Genomic DNA, 16743 nt, shown 5'->3' with positions numbered 1-16743 from the left:
GTTAGATTTTTTTCCGATTTTGCCTTCTGTCGCCATTTTCTCCGTTTCGGAGGCAATACAGCCTTGTGTGTAGGCAGTAAGCGCGTTTCTCTGGCCGTGTGCCAGGCGAGCGTAGTTCGAATTATCCGTGAGGGAACCTTCTCGCGTTCGAATTAACGGACTTTTTTGTACATAGACTTCTGTGGAGCTTGGCCGGACCAAATCGTACAGTTCGAATTATCCATAAATTCGAATTATTGAAGTTCGAATTAACGAGCTTTCACTGTATCAAAGTAAATGTGCAAGATATTGAATGCCACAAAAAGTGTCTGCACACAGGTGTGGCACGACTGCTTGTGCCTTTGTCAACCTCCTCTTTGCCTTTGGTGTCGTGAGTGGTCTTCATATCGGTGACAATCTCAACACGGCAATGGCAATTCTACTGTGTTGCCTTGCAGACGCTGTGAGGTAACCATTTTCAGCAGTGACATGTGGTGTTCAGTGGAAGCACCACCTACAGGCGTCACCACATCAGTGGTGTGCCATCACTGTTTTAGGGCATCACTGAAGAACTAACACACATGACCTTATGGGAACTACTAAATGGTACTGGTGGATCAGAGCATAAGAGCCAGGTAAAATTAACAAAGAGGAACCTATCAAAGAGGTTTTACTGTATTTCTTGAATGAAGTTGGAACACTCCATGCAGTACTGACAGTAGATGGATTAAAGAGCAACTGTGTGCACAGTCACTTGCTGCGAAGAAATATTGGGGTCAACCTTGATGGAGATGCTGAACTAGGCACTAAGTAGAGTTCATTAATTATTTGACTTAATTGTTCTCACATCCAAATTGACAAGAGCAGTTTTGGGCTTGCTGGTACATTATGACAAAGTAATATAGCTCAAGAATGGGACATGGAAAAAGGAGGCGAAAGGACACACAAGCACTTATGTGTCTTGCCTCTTCTCTCTGTGTCTCGTTTTTGTACTATTAGTACTGTTGTCACATTCAAGCATTTTCTCTTCCACGGAAGAAAAGAAAAAATGTGTTAATGGTAATGTGGTCAAAAATATTCGTTTTTTATTATGGTTTAAAACTGGTACATGAAACGATAGCCGGAAAAAAAGATTGAAATGTTTTTGTTAATTAACCATAGCCAATTGACTAACTCCATAGAATACAAAAATAAACTACCATGAATTCCACAAGTTAACTGAAAAGAGTGCTGCATCAGTTTTATCTGAACGGACAGCATCATCAGCATTCTTTTAAAACATCTAATGTAAGCTAGGACGTCCCCTTTATGTCTGCATGTTGGGTGGATAGTGTAGATTTCTGTGATTAATTTGCCTGTACCTTCTGAGAGCTTCTGTTTTGCTTCAGTCCACTTTTTTATACACGGTCTACACAGTCCTGGCTTTTGTATTAATATCGTGCTTTTTTACTGTTTTATGCTGCGCTCATTGCTTCACGCATTGAAGGCTGAGCTGTGTTACTATGCAATTATTTGTTTCTCTTTTCTTTGTTTTAGTGAAGAACCAATCAGCTCATTGAGAGGGTTGTGCCCACACAGGGTCTCCAGAGTGGCATTCCACCCTTCCGGACGCTTCTTAGCATGCTGTGTGTATGTAACCTTTCATTTCTGCTCCCTAGTCTGTATGCACACTCAAATCTCTTATGCCTTTTCTTTTAGATTTGATCATTCTTGGCGCCTAATAGACTTGGAAACTGAAACAGAAGTGCTACACCAAGAAGGGCACAGCAAAGCTGTTTATGACATTAGCTTCCAATGTGATGGTTCATTGGCTGCTACTGGGTAAGTGTGACCTGTTTAACACTTGTCTCGATGTCACAGGCATCGTATACATCACTTGACTCAGCAGCGTGGGCAAGAATGTGGCTGTGGCTATAGAAATGATTGATGCAGGACGAGTTACTGAGGTCACTGGAAGAGGTGGTCGTCCTGCAATAAAACCTCAATCATTCGATCCTCGTTAACTGAGACTCTGCCTTTGGCAGGCAAATGCATTATTTAATGGCATCAAACTCCGATTACTTCAGGCGTGTTTGGCTGCACAGCGTTTAATTTGTATAACCCTCGGAATGTGGCGAGTGTGAAGTGCCGGAAATTTGCGACACAAAAGAGCAAAAGCAGCCAATTGAAATGGACAGTAGTCATTAGTGGAAACCATACGAAAATGACAGAAACACCAAATGCTTCGTGTCTTTTTGGGAGTTTAAACTGCCACACATGAAGCATAACTGCGAGTCGGCCTAGTTGGAACAGATTCATCTTAAAACTTCTTGTGCGCAAACAAACAGGGATGAAGAATAGGGGCAACACAAGGACGAGCGCTTTCTAACAACTGGTTTTATTTTTGAAGAACTACCTGCTTAAATACCCACAGATCTGCGCGATCTAGTCAACAGAGCACGCCTATAGCGCATATGATACCCGCAGATCTGCGCGATCAAGTCAAAAGAGCATGTCAATATTACATATAACACTTGTGATAAAAAGATGTGGACAAAAGCCACCTGGTCAAACTAAAAACAGCAAGGTGCATAAAACAACCACTTACAATAACATGCGTTAAAGATATGATGATAGAAGCAAATTTTCTTTATCTAACAATGAAACAGAAGGATGGCTGATGCATTTTTCTTTTTGTTTTTAAATGCAGTGTGCTTCCACGATTTCCCTAGCAGTTCGATTCCTATGCCTATATGCCGTTTGATCGGGCGAGGAATTGGGCGGAATTGGGCGCGTGGAGAGCCTTTCCTCCTCTCTGGCTTGGGCGATCCGGCGCGGCGCTGCTTGAAAGTGTATTGCTGTCGCGTGCTGCGGAACGATTTTGAGATGTTTTAGATGGTACTTTGTGAAATTTACGCCATGTCCGTTCATATAAGGTCGTTAGGGAAGCTTTTCGGTGCATAGGCAACTACAGTAGGCGGAAATATCTCTTGGGGGCGAAAAAATGTGACGCGTTTTATCAGCCGCGGTGTACGCACATTATCAGTCACGGTGTGTGTATGTGTTGTGAACTATTTTGCTTATATCGGTTTTAATTCAACAAAGAAAGTTGGTGTTTCTGTATTAGCAGCATGTAATGGTAAATCTGCTCACTATCTGATCGCTTTGCGAAGGGAGTAAAACATAAATCATAAGAGCGCATGCTCGTGCACGGCCAACCTAAGCAACCATGAAACATCTAAGCGGCAGGCGCTATCAAATATTTGTGATGCACCGGCATCGTTCTCGCGCATTTCAAGTCTAGTAGGCTTCAGATTACCATATGTCTACGCTAGCCTTCCTGCATGAGGCCGATGGCGCTGCTCAACACAGCGATCACTGCGGTTGGTGAACCAGCACGATACATATGTAAGCTGTGCGCTTCGGCATTGCCTTTTTGGCCTGCATACAGCCATAATATATGAGGGATCACATAGAAAGAATGCGATGCCTATTTCTGAGGACAAAATTTTCGTAATGCGTGTGAGTGTGTCGTGGAGAACGGAACGAACACAACCGAAAAAAACATTCGGTAATCATCTTTCTCGAAAAAGCAAGAGAAAACGGGCTAACGCTGCAATACGACCTAACATAGCCACGCCGCACAACGTTTATAAATATATAACCTCTGATGCCGTATGCTTGGACCATGCGGTAGAGAGAACAAAGATATCTACAATCCCGCGCCTACCGCTGCTGAGGACGCTCGCGCAGTTCGTAAACGGTCGCTTTGCTGGACAAGCTTAATTCAGACTTTAAGGTATGCTGATATTACTAGTCAAAACTATTTTATTCATGAGTGGAAACTTCATCCATCGAACCTAGTAGTCGCGCAATGTTACCTGCAGCGAACAGTTTGAACGCTTGTCAAAGTATAACAGCACAGCTCCTATCGTAGCAGAACACTACCCACGCTGTTACGGTAGTCGCGTATGTTTCATCGCTCCTAAATCGCAGATTGGAACTAGGGTATAATACTGCAGTAAGGTCACATTAATGATTGGAACATTCAGATATACAAAATTGATCTCCGAGGCTGATTGTGGGCTCAAATATGCGCGCACACTCATGCTGCGTGTTCCGTCCACCTCAACGCCAGCAGAAAATCCGGCCATGACGCCTTAAACCACTTCAGCACGTCTCACAGAACCGTTTACCACGTAGAAGACGCACGTCATACTAAACAGACCGCACGACCGCGAAAACAAACGCCAGAACCTGCCGCAGAGCGTATACCTGCCATGCAAAAGACCGCTTCCACCCAAGCCAGTATGGCGCTGCTCATAGGCGGCGCCACTGCGTTCACAATATGGGAGCGCCTACGAAAAAACAGTCTATACAAAATGTCTGTGCTAGTAAGACAAGGGGAGCAATCATGTTCTTGGCAAGGCATTGCCAAATGCGTACTAGGGCGACCTTTCTGACTAGACAAGTGCTCCCTCAACATCGTGTTAATGCATCTCGCAGTCTGCCCTACGTACACATGTACACAGGTACAGGCACAGGTACAGGTACACAGGTACAGGTACAGGCACATGTACATGTATATGTACACAGGTCATGTGTACGTAGGGCAGACTGCGAGATGCATTAACACGAGGTTAAGGGAGCACTTGTCTAGTCTGAAAGGTCGCCCTAGTACGCATTTGGCAATGCATTGCCAAGAACATGATTGCTCCCATTGTCTTACTAGCTCAGACATTTTGTATAGGCATAGGAATCAAACAGCTAGATAAATCGTGGAAGCACACTGGATTGAAAAACAAAAAGAAAAATGCATCAGCCATCCTTCTGTTTCATTGTTAGATAAAGAAAATTCGCTTCTATCATCACATCTTTAACGCATTTTATTGTAAGTGGTTGTTTTATGCACCTTGCTGTTTTTAGTTTGACCAGGTGGCTTTTGTCCTCGACTTTTTATCACAAGTGTTATATGTAATATTGACGTGCTCTTTTGACTTGATCGTGCAGATCTGTGGGTATTTAAGCAGGTAGTTCTTCAAAAATAAAACCAGTCGTTAGAATGCGCTCGTCCTTGTGTTGCCCCTATTCTTCGTCCCTGTTTGTTTGCGCACAAAAAGTTTTAAGATGAGCCACACATGATTTAACGCTGGCTATACGTATCTTCAGAATCGCGTAGTCACCATCCCTAATTGCATCGATAACGACTGCGAACAGTAATTTCATTTGGACTCGGCACGTGCGTTGGCTGCATGCCTTCAGATCTGCATGGTCACCATTCACAATTGCGTCGTTAACGACCGTGGGTTCATTCACAGAGGTTGCGGCAAGCAGTAGTTTCATTTTGTCTTGGTGCCCACGTTTACGGAACTACACGGTCACCACGCCTGATTGCGTCGGTAGCGACCGTGGTTTCATCTGCTGCAGTTGAGGCGAGCAGTAGTTTCGTTATGACTCAGCATAATGTCAGAAACACGGCGGAAGCTGTCGAGGATGGTGCCCTATTCTACCCCTACCCATATGCTGGCATCAGACCAAAGGCTACATCGCGATGGCCAGATCTTTTGCCAACCAGCGTACTGGTGAAAAATAATCTCTATGGGATATGTGCATAGTTGGGAAAACCATGTCTACTCTAACGAAGACGCATGTTTTGTGCCACGGCCAAACAGGCAGCACTGCTGAGGAAGTCGCAAGATGACAAGAATTGCTGCTTCTGCACTAATTTTCTGTGAAATAGAAGCAAGGGTTGTGAATTTATTCAGTAAATAAAGACTGATTGATGTAGTAAGTATTTATATATTGCTTTCTTGATACCCTCAATAATTCAACATTTGGTTGACTTGGTCATTTCTTCGGTCCCGTCAAATCTGAATTTTAACAAGGTTTTACTGTATAGGGTGATCATGGTACATAGTCATTGGAAGTGTTGCCATTTTATAATGTGGTGCTGTTTTCTATGTAGCAAAGTTGTGCCACTTTACTGCTGATAACCAGGCTGTGCACTCACTGCCCTGCTACAGAGGTGGCACGTTCCCATTTTTGCTGAAGCTCACCACAGCATTGGCCATGGTGTGTATTGCTGTGCAACATATGAAGGCTGAACCTCAAGTCTTTGCAATTAACCAAACTTTGCTCTATGAAAGCTTTCTTTATTTAAAATTTTTCACAGCAGTGTAACCTGTTCTTTTTATTCTTGGCAATGCCGTTAGTGTTACGTGACGTTTACATCTCAGGCACGCTGACCCAATTAATCTTTTATTCTGTTGTTTCTGCGACTGAAGTAACAGTAATACAAAACAATGTAGGAAAACTCTTAGTTACGAACTGGTATAGTGCTACATCACAGTCTACTTGCAGCATCCCTGAAGACGGCTTTACTTTCTTCCTAAATTTTCTGTGAAGAGTTAGCAGTTGCTGAGCCACAGTTCATGACAATTTGGCTAATATTAGGTTCCTAAAAGTCTAAAAAAGCTGCTGTATATCTTCTCTCTATATAAATGCATTTGTCTTCATGTTTTTTAGTGGCATGGATGCATTTGGGCGTGTCTGGGACCTCCGTACTGGGCGTTGCATCATGTTTCTAGATGGTCATCTGAAATCTGTGCTAAGCCTCTGCTTCTCGCCAAATGGGTGAGTGGATGCAGTGATGCATGCTTGTCGGGTGTCTCTTCTGTTGCATAATAATACCCGATGTTTCTATGAAGACTAGGTTAAAAATAGCTGTTTTGAAATAAAAGGACCATTCCTTCAGAAACATGCTGTTGATGGTGGACCATGGTATGACAGATGATATGTAGTAATTAGTCACTAGTCAACACAAATTAACTTCTAGACTTTTAGTTTCAGTGGGATCATTGTAATGTGAAATTGAAGCGAGCTCTCCGTACAAGCCATATCAACTTTTGGATCTGGAAAAATTCAATTACCTGTGGAACTGTGGCACGACGAATTCAGCTGTCCCAGCGCGTAAAACAAAGTGGGAGGCTGGAGCAAGTGCAAAGTTGCGCCCCTTGAGGTGACGTTCTGTTATGTCACCCAGCAGTGGACAGCTAGCAAGCTGTGACAGCTAGTAGTATGGAGCTGCAGCGTGCTTGCTGCCTGCTGCTGGCTGACGTAAGCAGAATGTTGTCTCGAGGGGCATGGCTTTGCTCTTGCTGCATCCTCCCAGTTTTGCTTTCATGCACTCCGACTGCCCAAATTTAATATGGCGCATATGGAGAGCTCACTTGAGTTTCACAATTACGATTTTCCCACCACAACTAAAAGTTAAAAGGTAATTATTATTGTTTTAATTTGTGACTAATTATCACATATAACCTCTCAACCTGCGGTCGCCACCTCTGACACGTCTTTGAACGAACCAATCCCCCCCCCCCCATATTTTTCCAAAAGGGCTATTTTTAAACATAGTTGTCATAGCTTAGTTGTCAGCTAGTTGTTTAAGCTTAGTTGTCATAGAAACATCCTGTATAACTATTGCTGTGATTTTCTGTGTTGCAGTCTCTGCTATTATCTTCTATGGGGCTAAAACTTGAGGGGTGGCAGGTTGGGTAGTTGGTACTCTATATTCTAATAAGTTTAAAGCCTGAACGAAGATGAAATGACAAGAAACACAGAGAAGCGCTTGAGCATTGTGCCTTCAATAAACAGTGTCATCTTGCACATATGCTTCACTGTAAAATATACAAAGTACAGTGAAAGCTCGTTAATTCGAACTTCAATAATTCGAATTTATGGATAATTCGAACTGTACGATTTGGTCCGGCCAAGCTCCACATAAGTGTATGTATAAAAAAGTCCGTTAATTCGAACGCGAGAAGGTTCCCTCACGGATAATTCGAACTACGCTCGCTTGGCACACGGCCAGAGAAACGCGCCTACTGCCTACACACAAGGCTGTATTGCCTCCGAAACGGAGAGAACGGCGAGAGAAGGCAAAATCGGAAAAAAATCTAACCGACGCGGGGTCAGCCAGAAGGCAGCGGTGGCTGCCGCCTCTCCGCTCTACGTAACCTCCGAGACTTCATGCCCGTTGCGAATCTCGGAGGCTTTGGAAATCTTGTACAGCTGCTAATGTTGTGCGGAGATGGCACGGCAAGCGCCATCTCCGAAACACGGCGAATCAAGTACGTCGCAGCTGCGCTTGCAATTAAGAACCAACGAATCGGGGCCTTCGCCACCTTCACATGTTCAGCGTCTTTGTCTCGGCAGTCTTCATCGGTTGTGTACGTCTGTTTTCAGCTTAGGAGGTATTGGCCGTCGCGATTCATTGTGATGGTGTTAAGCCTCGGCTAACGTTCGTTTCGGTGGACATCGGTAGTGTGGCACAGTCGGACCCAGAGCTTCGACTTCAAGATGGCGTGTGCCCGCGGCACACGCCATCTTTTTCTGACATGCCAAATTTCTGACATGCCCTACTGCTTCCAAATCGCAGTGTACTGTTGCTCTCCTTCACTTTCGTTAGTTCGAACTTTCGTTAATTCGAACTGAAGCGGCTTCCCCTTGCGGTTCGAATTAACGAGCTTTTACTGTATTCTTAAACTTGTTTTGAACTTTTATTTATATTGCTTCCATGTCCTGGCATGCCCTAAAGCAATCTGACATGTGTGAGGCTTCTAGTTTCATTGCCAACAAAGGTGCAAAGCATTGGTGGTAGTTTAAGTGACATAACTTATGTTACAATCTTAATAAAGTTGCAATAACCTTAATTAATTGAATAGGGAATCAGAATTACAGTATGTTAGTCCAAAAATTTCAAGTTAATGTGCAAGAACAATTATTCGACACTTCTTGTATGAGCAAACAATTAGTGCATGGAAACTAATAAAATGTTTGAGTTAGAGTTCAATGTATATAATTTCCTTGTGCATTATTAACCTGACTGTGTTGGATTTCAGCTATGTCCTGGCCACTGGCAGTGAAGACAACACTATCAAGCTGTGGGACTTAAGGCAAAGAAAGTGTGAATACACCATTCCTGCTCATCACAACCTTGTGTCAAGGGTAATTTTTGAAAGTATGCATTGTCTTTGCTTACCTCTCTTAACTGAATCCACTTATCACATGTATACTTTTCCTATGGAACTTCTTTATATTAGAAGTTGAAGATTGCTCTAACAAAGTTCTGCTTGCAACCCAAAAAGCTTTCACATAAAAAATTATATGAAGTGAAGGTTTCAGTGCTGTTAGCAGTCTAAATAATTCTGTTTCCTTCGAAGCAGCTGTTGGCTAACACGTCAGTGAGCACATTTGCGTGAGACATGCATAAAAATTTGGTCAGTGTCCACACTAATCATTATATGAACGCTACGTGAAAAGGAATAACCAATACACTTTAACTACACTTTAACTTCCCTGCACTTTAACTTCTTTAACACTTTAACTTGCCTGAGGCCCAAGCTTGAGATGGTGAGATAACGCTAATTGGAAATGGCCTTTGAAAAATAAAGCTGCTCGAAAGGCGCCTTGTGCTTGAAGAACTGTACTGCGTGCACCAGCATGCAGTGTATGCTGGTGCCCTACCTTCTAATGAACACACAACAGTGATGACCCTTCTGCTAATGCACTGGCCACTGATCACTGGAAATGGCATTAGAACAAAAATGTAAGCGCTGCTGATGCCAAGGCAATTTATTTTGTGCATATAAATATCATAGCTAGCTAATATTGCTGTGGCACTCAAAAGTTGATGTTTTTGTCTCACTAATGAAGAAACTGTCAGATTTGTAAAAGCATGTCATGTGACACAAAAAAATCACCATGCGAATGCTGGCATTTGTAAATCATGTAGAAAGCTACCTCATGTATTGCTGACTACACCATACTCACGGACAACTTTTTTTGGGCTATGAAACAAAGGCTACGAAACCATTGTGTGCCTTTTTCACCACTCCTAGAAATAGTCTCGTAGTTCACGTTTTCTTACGTGGGAAATAGAAAAGAATATTTTTAGTTTTTTACAGCACATAATTTGAAATTATAAATAACTTTCACCAGTCACTTTCTGGCATTGTATTTGTAGTTGGCCCTTTCGAGCCTTTGCATACCCAAGACTGTCGCATGTGTTACGCATTCTTTAAAGGCAAAATGGTGCCTGGTGCCTGGTGTCTTCTGGTGAGTGTTTGTCACTTGCTGTCTCACCAATCAACTCCCTAAGAGACTGTTGACCGACTTGAGCAACAAAACACTGTCAGAGCACACAGAACAAGTGTTTGCAGCATGTATGCAGAAACAAAGCGAACCCATCTGGAAATCGCAACCGTCAGTACAGTCGAACCCGTCTATATCGAACCCGTTTACATTGAATTATTGTATATATCGAACAATTTCTGGTCTCGGTATAGTTAAAATGAGTGTGTATCGCAAAAATTACGCTTACATCGAACAAAAATAGCAGCGACTCCCGATATATTGAATGTCAAGCGGCAGAAAAGTGCCCCCAGAAGTTGGCTTTCCCTCTTGGTAGCGGGGAAACCCAGCGGTGTGGCTCCATCCAACCGCTCTCCCTACCGTGACCGCGCTGCCTCGGGCTGCTTGGGTGAGCTGTCGACACCCACCCCCCCTGATAAAAATTTTTGCAAGATGGCGAAAGTGCGAGTTGTGTAACTGCTTTTCTGGTTCATTGTGTTTGCACCTTGTGGGCCTTCTCCCACAGTGTTGCCGTGATGAAGCGGCAGAATTCGCCTTTCGTCGTGAAGCTCAAAATCATAAATCGGGTCAAACGCGATAAGAAGTCGATGTCCCCGCAGCGTGCAAGATTCCGAGGAGCACTCTCGGCATGATTAGGGCTAAAGCGGCCAAACTCACAACCTGGTGCTTGTGGTGCCTGACGCGTACGCACGGCCGTGTACAAGTGGTTCTTCATACGTACCGGTTTCCGCGTGCTCGATGATGACTGTAAATTCTGATGAATGCGACAAAGCCGTTGCCGGTGTTGCCGAAGTTTGGAACGAGCTGTCAGAATTTTCGGAAGCTGTTGACGAATCAACGGTGGACGAGTTTGTGAGTGCAGATGACGGTGTCGCGACCACGGGAGAGCCCGAAAACGAAGACTACATTGCCGACATTGTACCGAGCACAAATGAAAGTGGGCACAATGAGGAAAGCAACGACGGTCCTTTGCCCACATCCTCCGAAGTGATTGGTGCAGTCGCACTAGTCCAGTGCTTCTGCGCGAATGAGGAAGGTTGCGGCCTCAGCTGCTCAGACTCCTTTTGACAATGTGGGGAAGTGCGTGCGTCGCAGGCAGCGAAATTGCCCATGCAGAAGAAAATGCAGGACTAATTTATGCGAAACATCGATAAAGTGATTTTATAAATGGTATATGCTTTTATGACATCAATTATTTAGCAGGCTTATATCGAATTATGCTCTATATCGAACTGATAGGCATTTTTTGGCGAGTTTGGTATAACTGGGTTCGACTGTATGTGCACATGAGTGAGCGAGCTGACTGCGGCGTCAGCTCTACTGATACCAGTGTAAGTTGCGCATCCAAGTCTCAACTGATGCTGAGGTCATATGGCCGCTTTGGGACTCCAACGCAGGCTGTGTTCCTCGCTATTCGTAACTCTGTATATATTGGATGTGTATAAACATTGATTGATTCATGCTGAGTTGTCTCTGCCTTCACTAAAGTGAAGAAGTTGTGTGAGGTCGGAGAAACCGAAACTGGTGCTGAGCTTGCCTGGACTACATTGTGTACAAATACAATGATGTGCAGGAGTTTCACCTCCATCGCTTTCGCTTCATAGCCAAGGAAATTGTCCGCTAGTATAGTCAGTCACAAAGGTCAACTAAATACCACTAGATTCAGCTGTTACTGCCAGCTCACAGAATCTGTCAGCTCCTGCTTACATGTTTCCAAGCACCCATTGAGCACAAATGGAACACAAATGGTACCAGTGCTGGCAGTGTACAAACACTACAAATAAAATGAGTGTTGCAAAGCATTTTTCTCAGTGCTTTCATGTGGGTAGCTCTCTCAGAGAGGCTACTGAAGAGAGAGAGAGAGAGAGAGAGAGTGTGTGTGTGTGTGTGTGTGTGTGTGTGCGTGCGTGCGTGCACGCTCGTGCCTGCATGTGCACATATATGGGCGCATGCTGTAGAGCAGGGCTGCACAGCATACGGCATGCAGCCGAGTCCTGACATCTATGTTATGCCATTGCTCCAATCAGCATGGCTATAGAATGAGAAAAATGACAATGTTCTCATCATGAACTGTTTGCGTTAGCGGGCACATTAAAACAAAAAAATGCATTGGAGCAGACAATCTCCTGTAAGGAGCAGATAATAAAAGGACATGACCACCGAACATACTCGATTTACCATAGCCTAGATGTGCAGAGCAATTATTTGTGCAGAATCCATAATTGAATTGAACATGCGCTTTTCCCAAATGTTTCTATACAATGGTAGCAAACGATAGTGAGTGCATATCAAGGTGTTGAACTCAAAAAATGTGGGCTTGGTTCCTGTTCAATATGCTCCAATTTCATTCCGGTTCAGGACTGGTTCATAGCAATAAGAATGTATAACAGTTCGCAACCCTCCCTGAATCAGTTCACAAAGTGGTTCAGTGCAGTCGATTTTATCCTTCCCCATGGCAATATGCTGCAAAGTACTATTGACTTGTCTGCATTGTGCATGTGCAAGTTTCCGTCAAGAGGAGGCTGAAATTTGCCTATTACATAAATACGTAGAAATTTTCATGTACATGTTAAAAACAGAGAAATGAGGGTTGTTCGTAAAATAAGGTTCCCAATGACTTTTCCACAATGAAAAACATGTTTATTGCCATTGAATAATACATTTTTGGAAAGCTTAGACTTTCCCCTATTTTTCTACATAATCACCGTTGAGATCAATGCATTTTTGCATATGGTGTACCATCTTCTTTATGCCTGAATCATAGAACTTCCTTACCGCGCTGTAAAGGTATCTTAGAACTTCTTTCAGCTCCTCTCCGGTTCTGAAATGCATCCCACCCAGGTGTTTCTTCAATTCAGGGAAGAGATGGTAGTCACTTGGGACTGTGTCTGGGCTGTAGGGTGTGTGTGTGACAGTATTCCATCCAAATTTGTTGATGAGATCGTTTGTTACGCGGGCGATGTGCGGACGAACGTTGTCCTGATGGAAACTCACTTACTTCTTGAGCGTGCCTCTCCTCTTGTTTTGAATCACACGGTGAAGATTCTGCAACGTCTCACTGTAGCAGTCCGCATTGATTGTTGTACCGCAGGCATGAATTCGCACAATAACCCCTTCCTGTCCCAATAGACGCTCATGATCACTTTGCCGGCACACAGTGCTTGTTTGAACTTCCGCATCTTCGGTGACTCTGGATGTTTCCACTGATGGGATTGTTGTTTCATTTCCAGTGTCTTGTAGTGGACCCAGGTCTCGTCCCCAGTGTCAGTTGAGTCCAAGAATTCCCCGCCATCGATTTCATAAGCCTGAATAAATTCGCAGGCCACTTCAACACGCTGCCGTTTGTGGTCTTCCATAAGCATTCTCGGCACCCACCTTGCAGAAACCTTGGCATACCCTAAATGGTCCGCCAAATTTTTTCAATGCAGGTCTTGCTGACATCAGGGATCATCTCGCAGAGCTCCCGAACCATAACGCTTTGATCTTTCAGCATTCTTTCTTCCACTTTCGCAATTGTTACGTCCGAAAACTGATGGCCGTCCAGAACGCTGTTCGTCATGTACGTCTGCGCGTCCGTATTTTAATTCTCTGCACCATTTGCGCACGTGTTGTACGCTCATACACTTTTTTCCATAGACTTCACACAGTTGGGAATGAATGTCCACTGGCACAGTGTTTTTTGCACACAAAAAACGAACCACAGAGCGTACAGTGGAACCCCGATTATACGACTTTCTCGGGACCGCGAAAAAGCGTCGTAAAATGAGGGCATCATAAAATCTGAACATAAATTATGCCTATAAATATACTACTTATTTCGTGCAACGGATTTACGAGAAACTTCAATGTAAACTACTAACATACTTGCAGGGCTTGGAAACCCAAATTACCAAAAAAGTAAATGCGATAAGAACTAATGCTGCAGTACAGGTACCATCATGCTTTATTCAAACGAACCTTTATGGCACTCCACTGCCCACTGCCGTGATTTCCACCAGCCGGCGCGAACTTTTAAAAAAGTCTATAAGTTTCTTTTGGACCTTGTTTGATTCATGAACCAAGAGCTTTCGCTCAAGTTGGGCAATGTCCAAAAGGAGGTCCTCTGCGGCGTCACGTGAACAGGTAAAGTTCTGGATGCTGTCTATGTGTCATAGCTCCTTGGCGAACTTGGTAGGCACAGGCACGGCATCTGTGGCGTCGTCGTTGTCCTTGTCCGATGTCGCAGCGGTGTCAGCACTAGGCAAAGCCTCCTCGATGGCGTCATCCAGCGACACCTCGCGCAGATCGCAACGTTGTTGTCAGCCTCCACGTACTCGGTGAAGGTCGTGGTGAGGTTTAAACCCTCGAAATCGTCGTTGGCGAAGCCTGGATCGGCCTCGAGCGGCATTGAGATTGTTGCGTTCCCAGCAGAGGAGGCAGTCTCTCGCTTAAAGCCACAGTGCTTGAACGAGTTAGCGATTGTGCTTCGTGACACTGTGTTCCACGAACTGGCAATAAAATGCATGGCGTCGAGCACAGTGATCTCTTTTCCCGACTCGCTGCACTCCATAGCCGCCAGCCGACGCTGCATTAACCACTTCCCTTGCTTGATGCACTTAATGATGCCGGCATTCAGCGGCTGCAGCCGGCTTGTGCAGTTGGGCGAAAAAAAAAAACAATCTTTATGTTCCTCAGGCTGGACGTATCGGGCGGGTGGCACGGTGCATTGTCCACAAAAAGCAATATTTTCTTCACCTTAGCACCCATTTTGTTATCCAGCTGCTGCAAAAGATTGCTGAAGAGTGAAGACGTCATCCATGCCTTTTTTTTGAAGTTGTAGCTGCACGGCAGCGTCTTCAAGTTCTTAAAGCACCGTGGCTTTGCAAACTTTCCAACAACGAGCACGGGCAGCCTCTCGGAACTGTCCTCATTAGCACAGAATAGTGCCGTCACACGCTCTTTACTACGCTTGCCATGATGACAGCTGTCACACTTAAAGGCAAGGGTTTGCTCGGGCTGCATATGGTAAAAAATACCGCTCTCATCGGCATTGAAAACGTCGCAGGGCTTGTATGCAACAATCGTCTCCGGCAGCGACTCCATCCACTTGTTCACTGTCAAAACGTCCACGGAAGTACTTTCTCCGCAGGAGCGGCTGTACACAATCCTGTTTCGTTTTTTAAAGCGATCCAGCCACCTGTTCGATGCCTGAAAGTCGTCGATGCCCATACGCAATGCCACAAGGTCAGCCTTTTCTTTTAGAATGTCGCAGTCAACGTTGATCACAGAGCTCCGTGCTTGATGCAGCCACTTGACAAGAACTTTTTCCAGCTTCTCATGCTGTCCTTTTGCCGCTTTCCGCTTGAGCCCGAACTTTTTGGCATTCTGCAATATCACCGCTTTGTTTGCCAGGATCTTCTTAAGCGAAGATTCAGGTATCTTAAGGTCCCGAGCAATGCTGGCTTTTGTGGCTCCATGCCGCTTTTTCGCTTCCTTGATAATATTCAGCTTTTCGCCGAGTGACAGAACTGTCCGCTTTCGGGACATGGTGCGTCGCGTTGCTTCACACAACTCAAAACCTCCACTGAATGCTGACCGCTAGGATTACGACGAAGAACACATGCAATAAACCTAGGCCTCTCCGCATTACCTTGTTGGGTATCTGCTGCTGGGAAACTGGAAAGAGAGAAACGCTTCCCCAACGCGGCGAGAGGTGACACCGCTGAGAAGAGAGGGAGAAAGTGATTGTGGAGAAGAAAAGGCGCTATTTCAACACAGTGAGTGTCGTGGGCAGCTGCTGGTGGGGGAGAGAGAAGCGAACGATGAAACGAGGCTCGGAAGGAAGCTGCGCTGGAGCGAACTGGTCGAGCGGTGTCAAGCGCTCCGCATGCGGAGAGACGGAGTGAGGAAAGAGACCCGCGGCACTTTTCTTTCATTCGTCGTTCTGTCCCGTGCTTCGTGAGGGTCGTCGTATTACGCGGGTCAGGCGTAAAATTGTCGGATAACCGGGGTTTTCAATGCATTGCTTCTATGGGGACTCTGCCGGGATTGCGCTAATCCCTCGTAAAACCCAGGTCGTCGCAAAACCGGGGGACATTTAACCGGGGTTCCACTGTAATTCGCACCTGGTGGGAGAAGCGTGTGGGCGCTCCATCTCTAATGGCTGCCAAGCCAAGTCTGAGCGTCGCAGACAGCTCGCTGGGGCGGGGACTGGGAGAGGGGGAACCAAGCTACACGCCAGTGGTGGCGGATCCCGCGTAACAGCGATCATTGCAACTGCAGCTCCTTGGGAACCTTATTTTACGGACAACCCTCCTAATTGATTGAGACTCTCTGTGCGAGCTTGAGGTCTGCATAGCTTCCATACTCGCTACTTGACAGTAGCAGAGTCAGTTAATTTTAGTTTTGCTTCAGGTCTTTACTACAGGACTGGTGGTGGGCAAACTGGTCATATGACCTGTGGTGTCAAATACGGTGTGAATTCACATTGTATTACTTAAATTACAACTTCAAGTCTGTTGCAAAGAAAGAAGCCAGCATTTGACGTTTGACTCAGTTTGCTGCTTTTTTAGAAGAGGTGAGGACGTTGATGCTTCTGAACAATGAACAAGGACGGTTTGTGCTGAACCATACATTAATCTTTCCTGCGCATCA

General features: G+C 44.9%; 1 protein-coding gene across 11 annotated transcripts in view; it reads left to right on the top strand.

Moving 5' to 3' along the window:
- Nucleotides 1–16743, top strand: part of U4-U6-60K (U4-U6 small nuclear riboprotein factor 60K) — a 91508-nt gene that overhangs the window by 44886 nt on the left and 29879 nt on the right. For 10 of the 11 annotated variants that reach the window (XR_010564965.2, XM_065434430.1, XM_065434432.1 and 7 more), the window contains exons 10-13: nt 1516–1608; nt 1678–1800; nt 6484–6591; nt 8859–8977. Coding sequence is in view for 10 of the 11 variants with exons in the window: in XM_065434430.1 (XP_065290502.1) it covers nt 1516–1608; nt 1678–1800; nt 6484–6591; nt 8859–8977 (443 nt within the window). In the remaining variant the exon portion in view is untranslated. Of the gene's footprint in view, nt 1–1515; nt 1609–1677; nt 1801–5923; nt 6008–6483; nt 6592–8858; nt 8978–16743 lie in introns of those variants that run through there. The other variant, XM_065434438.2, reaches the window with a different exon arrangement.

Source organism: Dermacentor albipictus, chromosome 1 (assembly GCF_038994185.2).
Source record: "Dermacentor albipictus isolate Rhodes 1998 colony chromosome 1, USDA_Dalb.pri_finalv2, whole genome shotgun sequence".
Taxonomy (NCBI): domain Eukaryota; kingdom Metazoa; phylum Arthropoda; class Arachnida; order Ixodida; family Ixodidae; genus Dermacentor; species Dermacentor albipictus.
The sequence above is the reverse complement of the archived record's forward strand: the minus strand, read 5'-3'. Positions and strand labels throughout refer to the sequence as shown.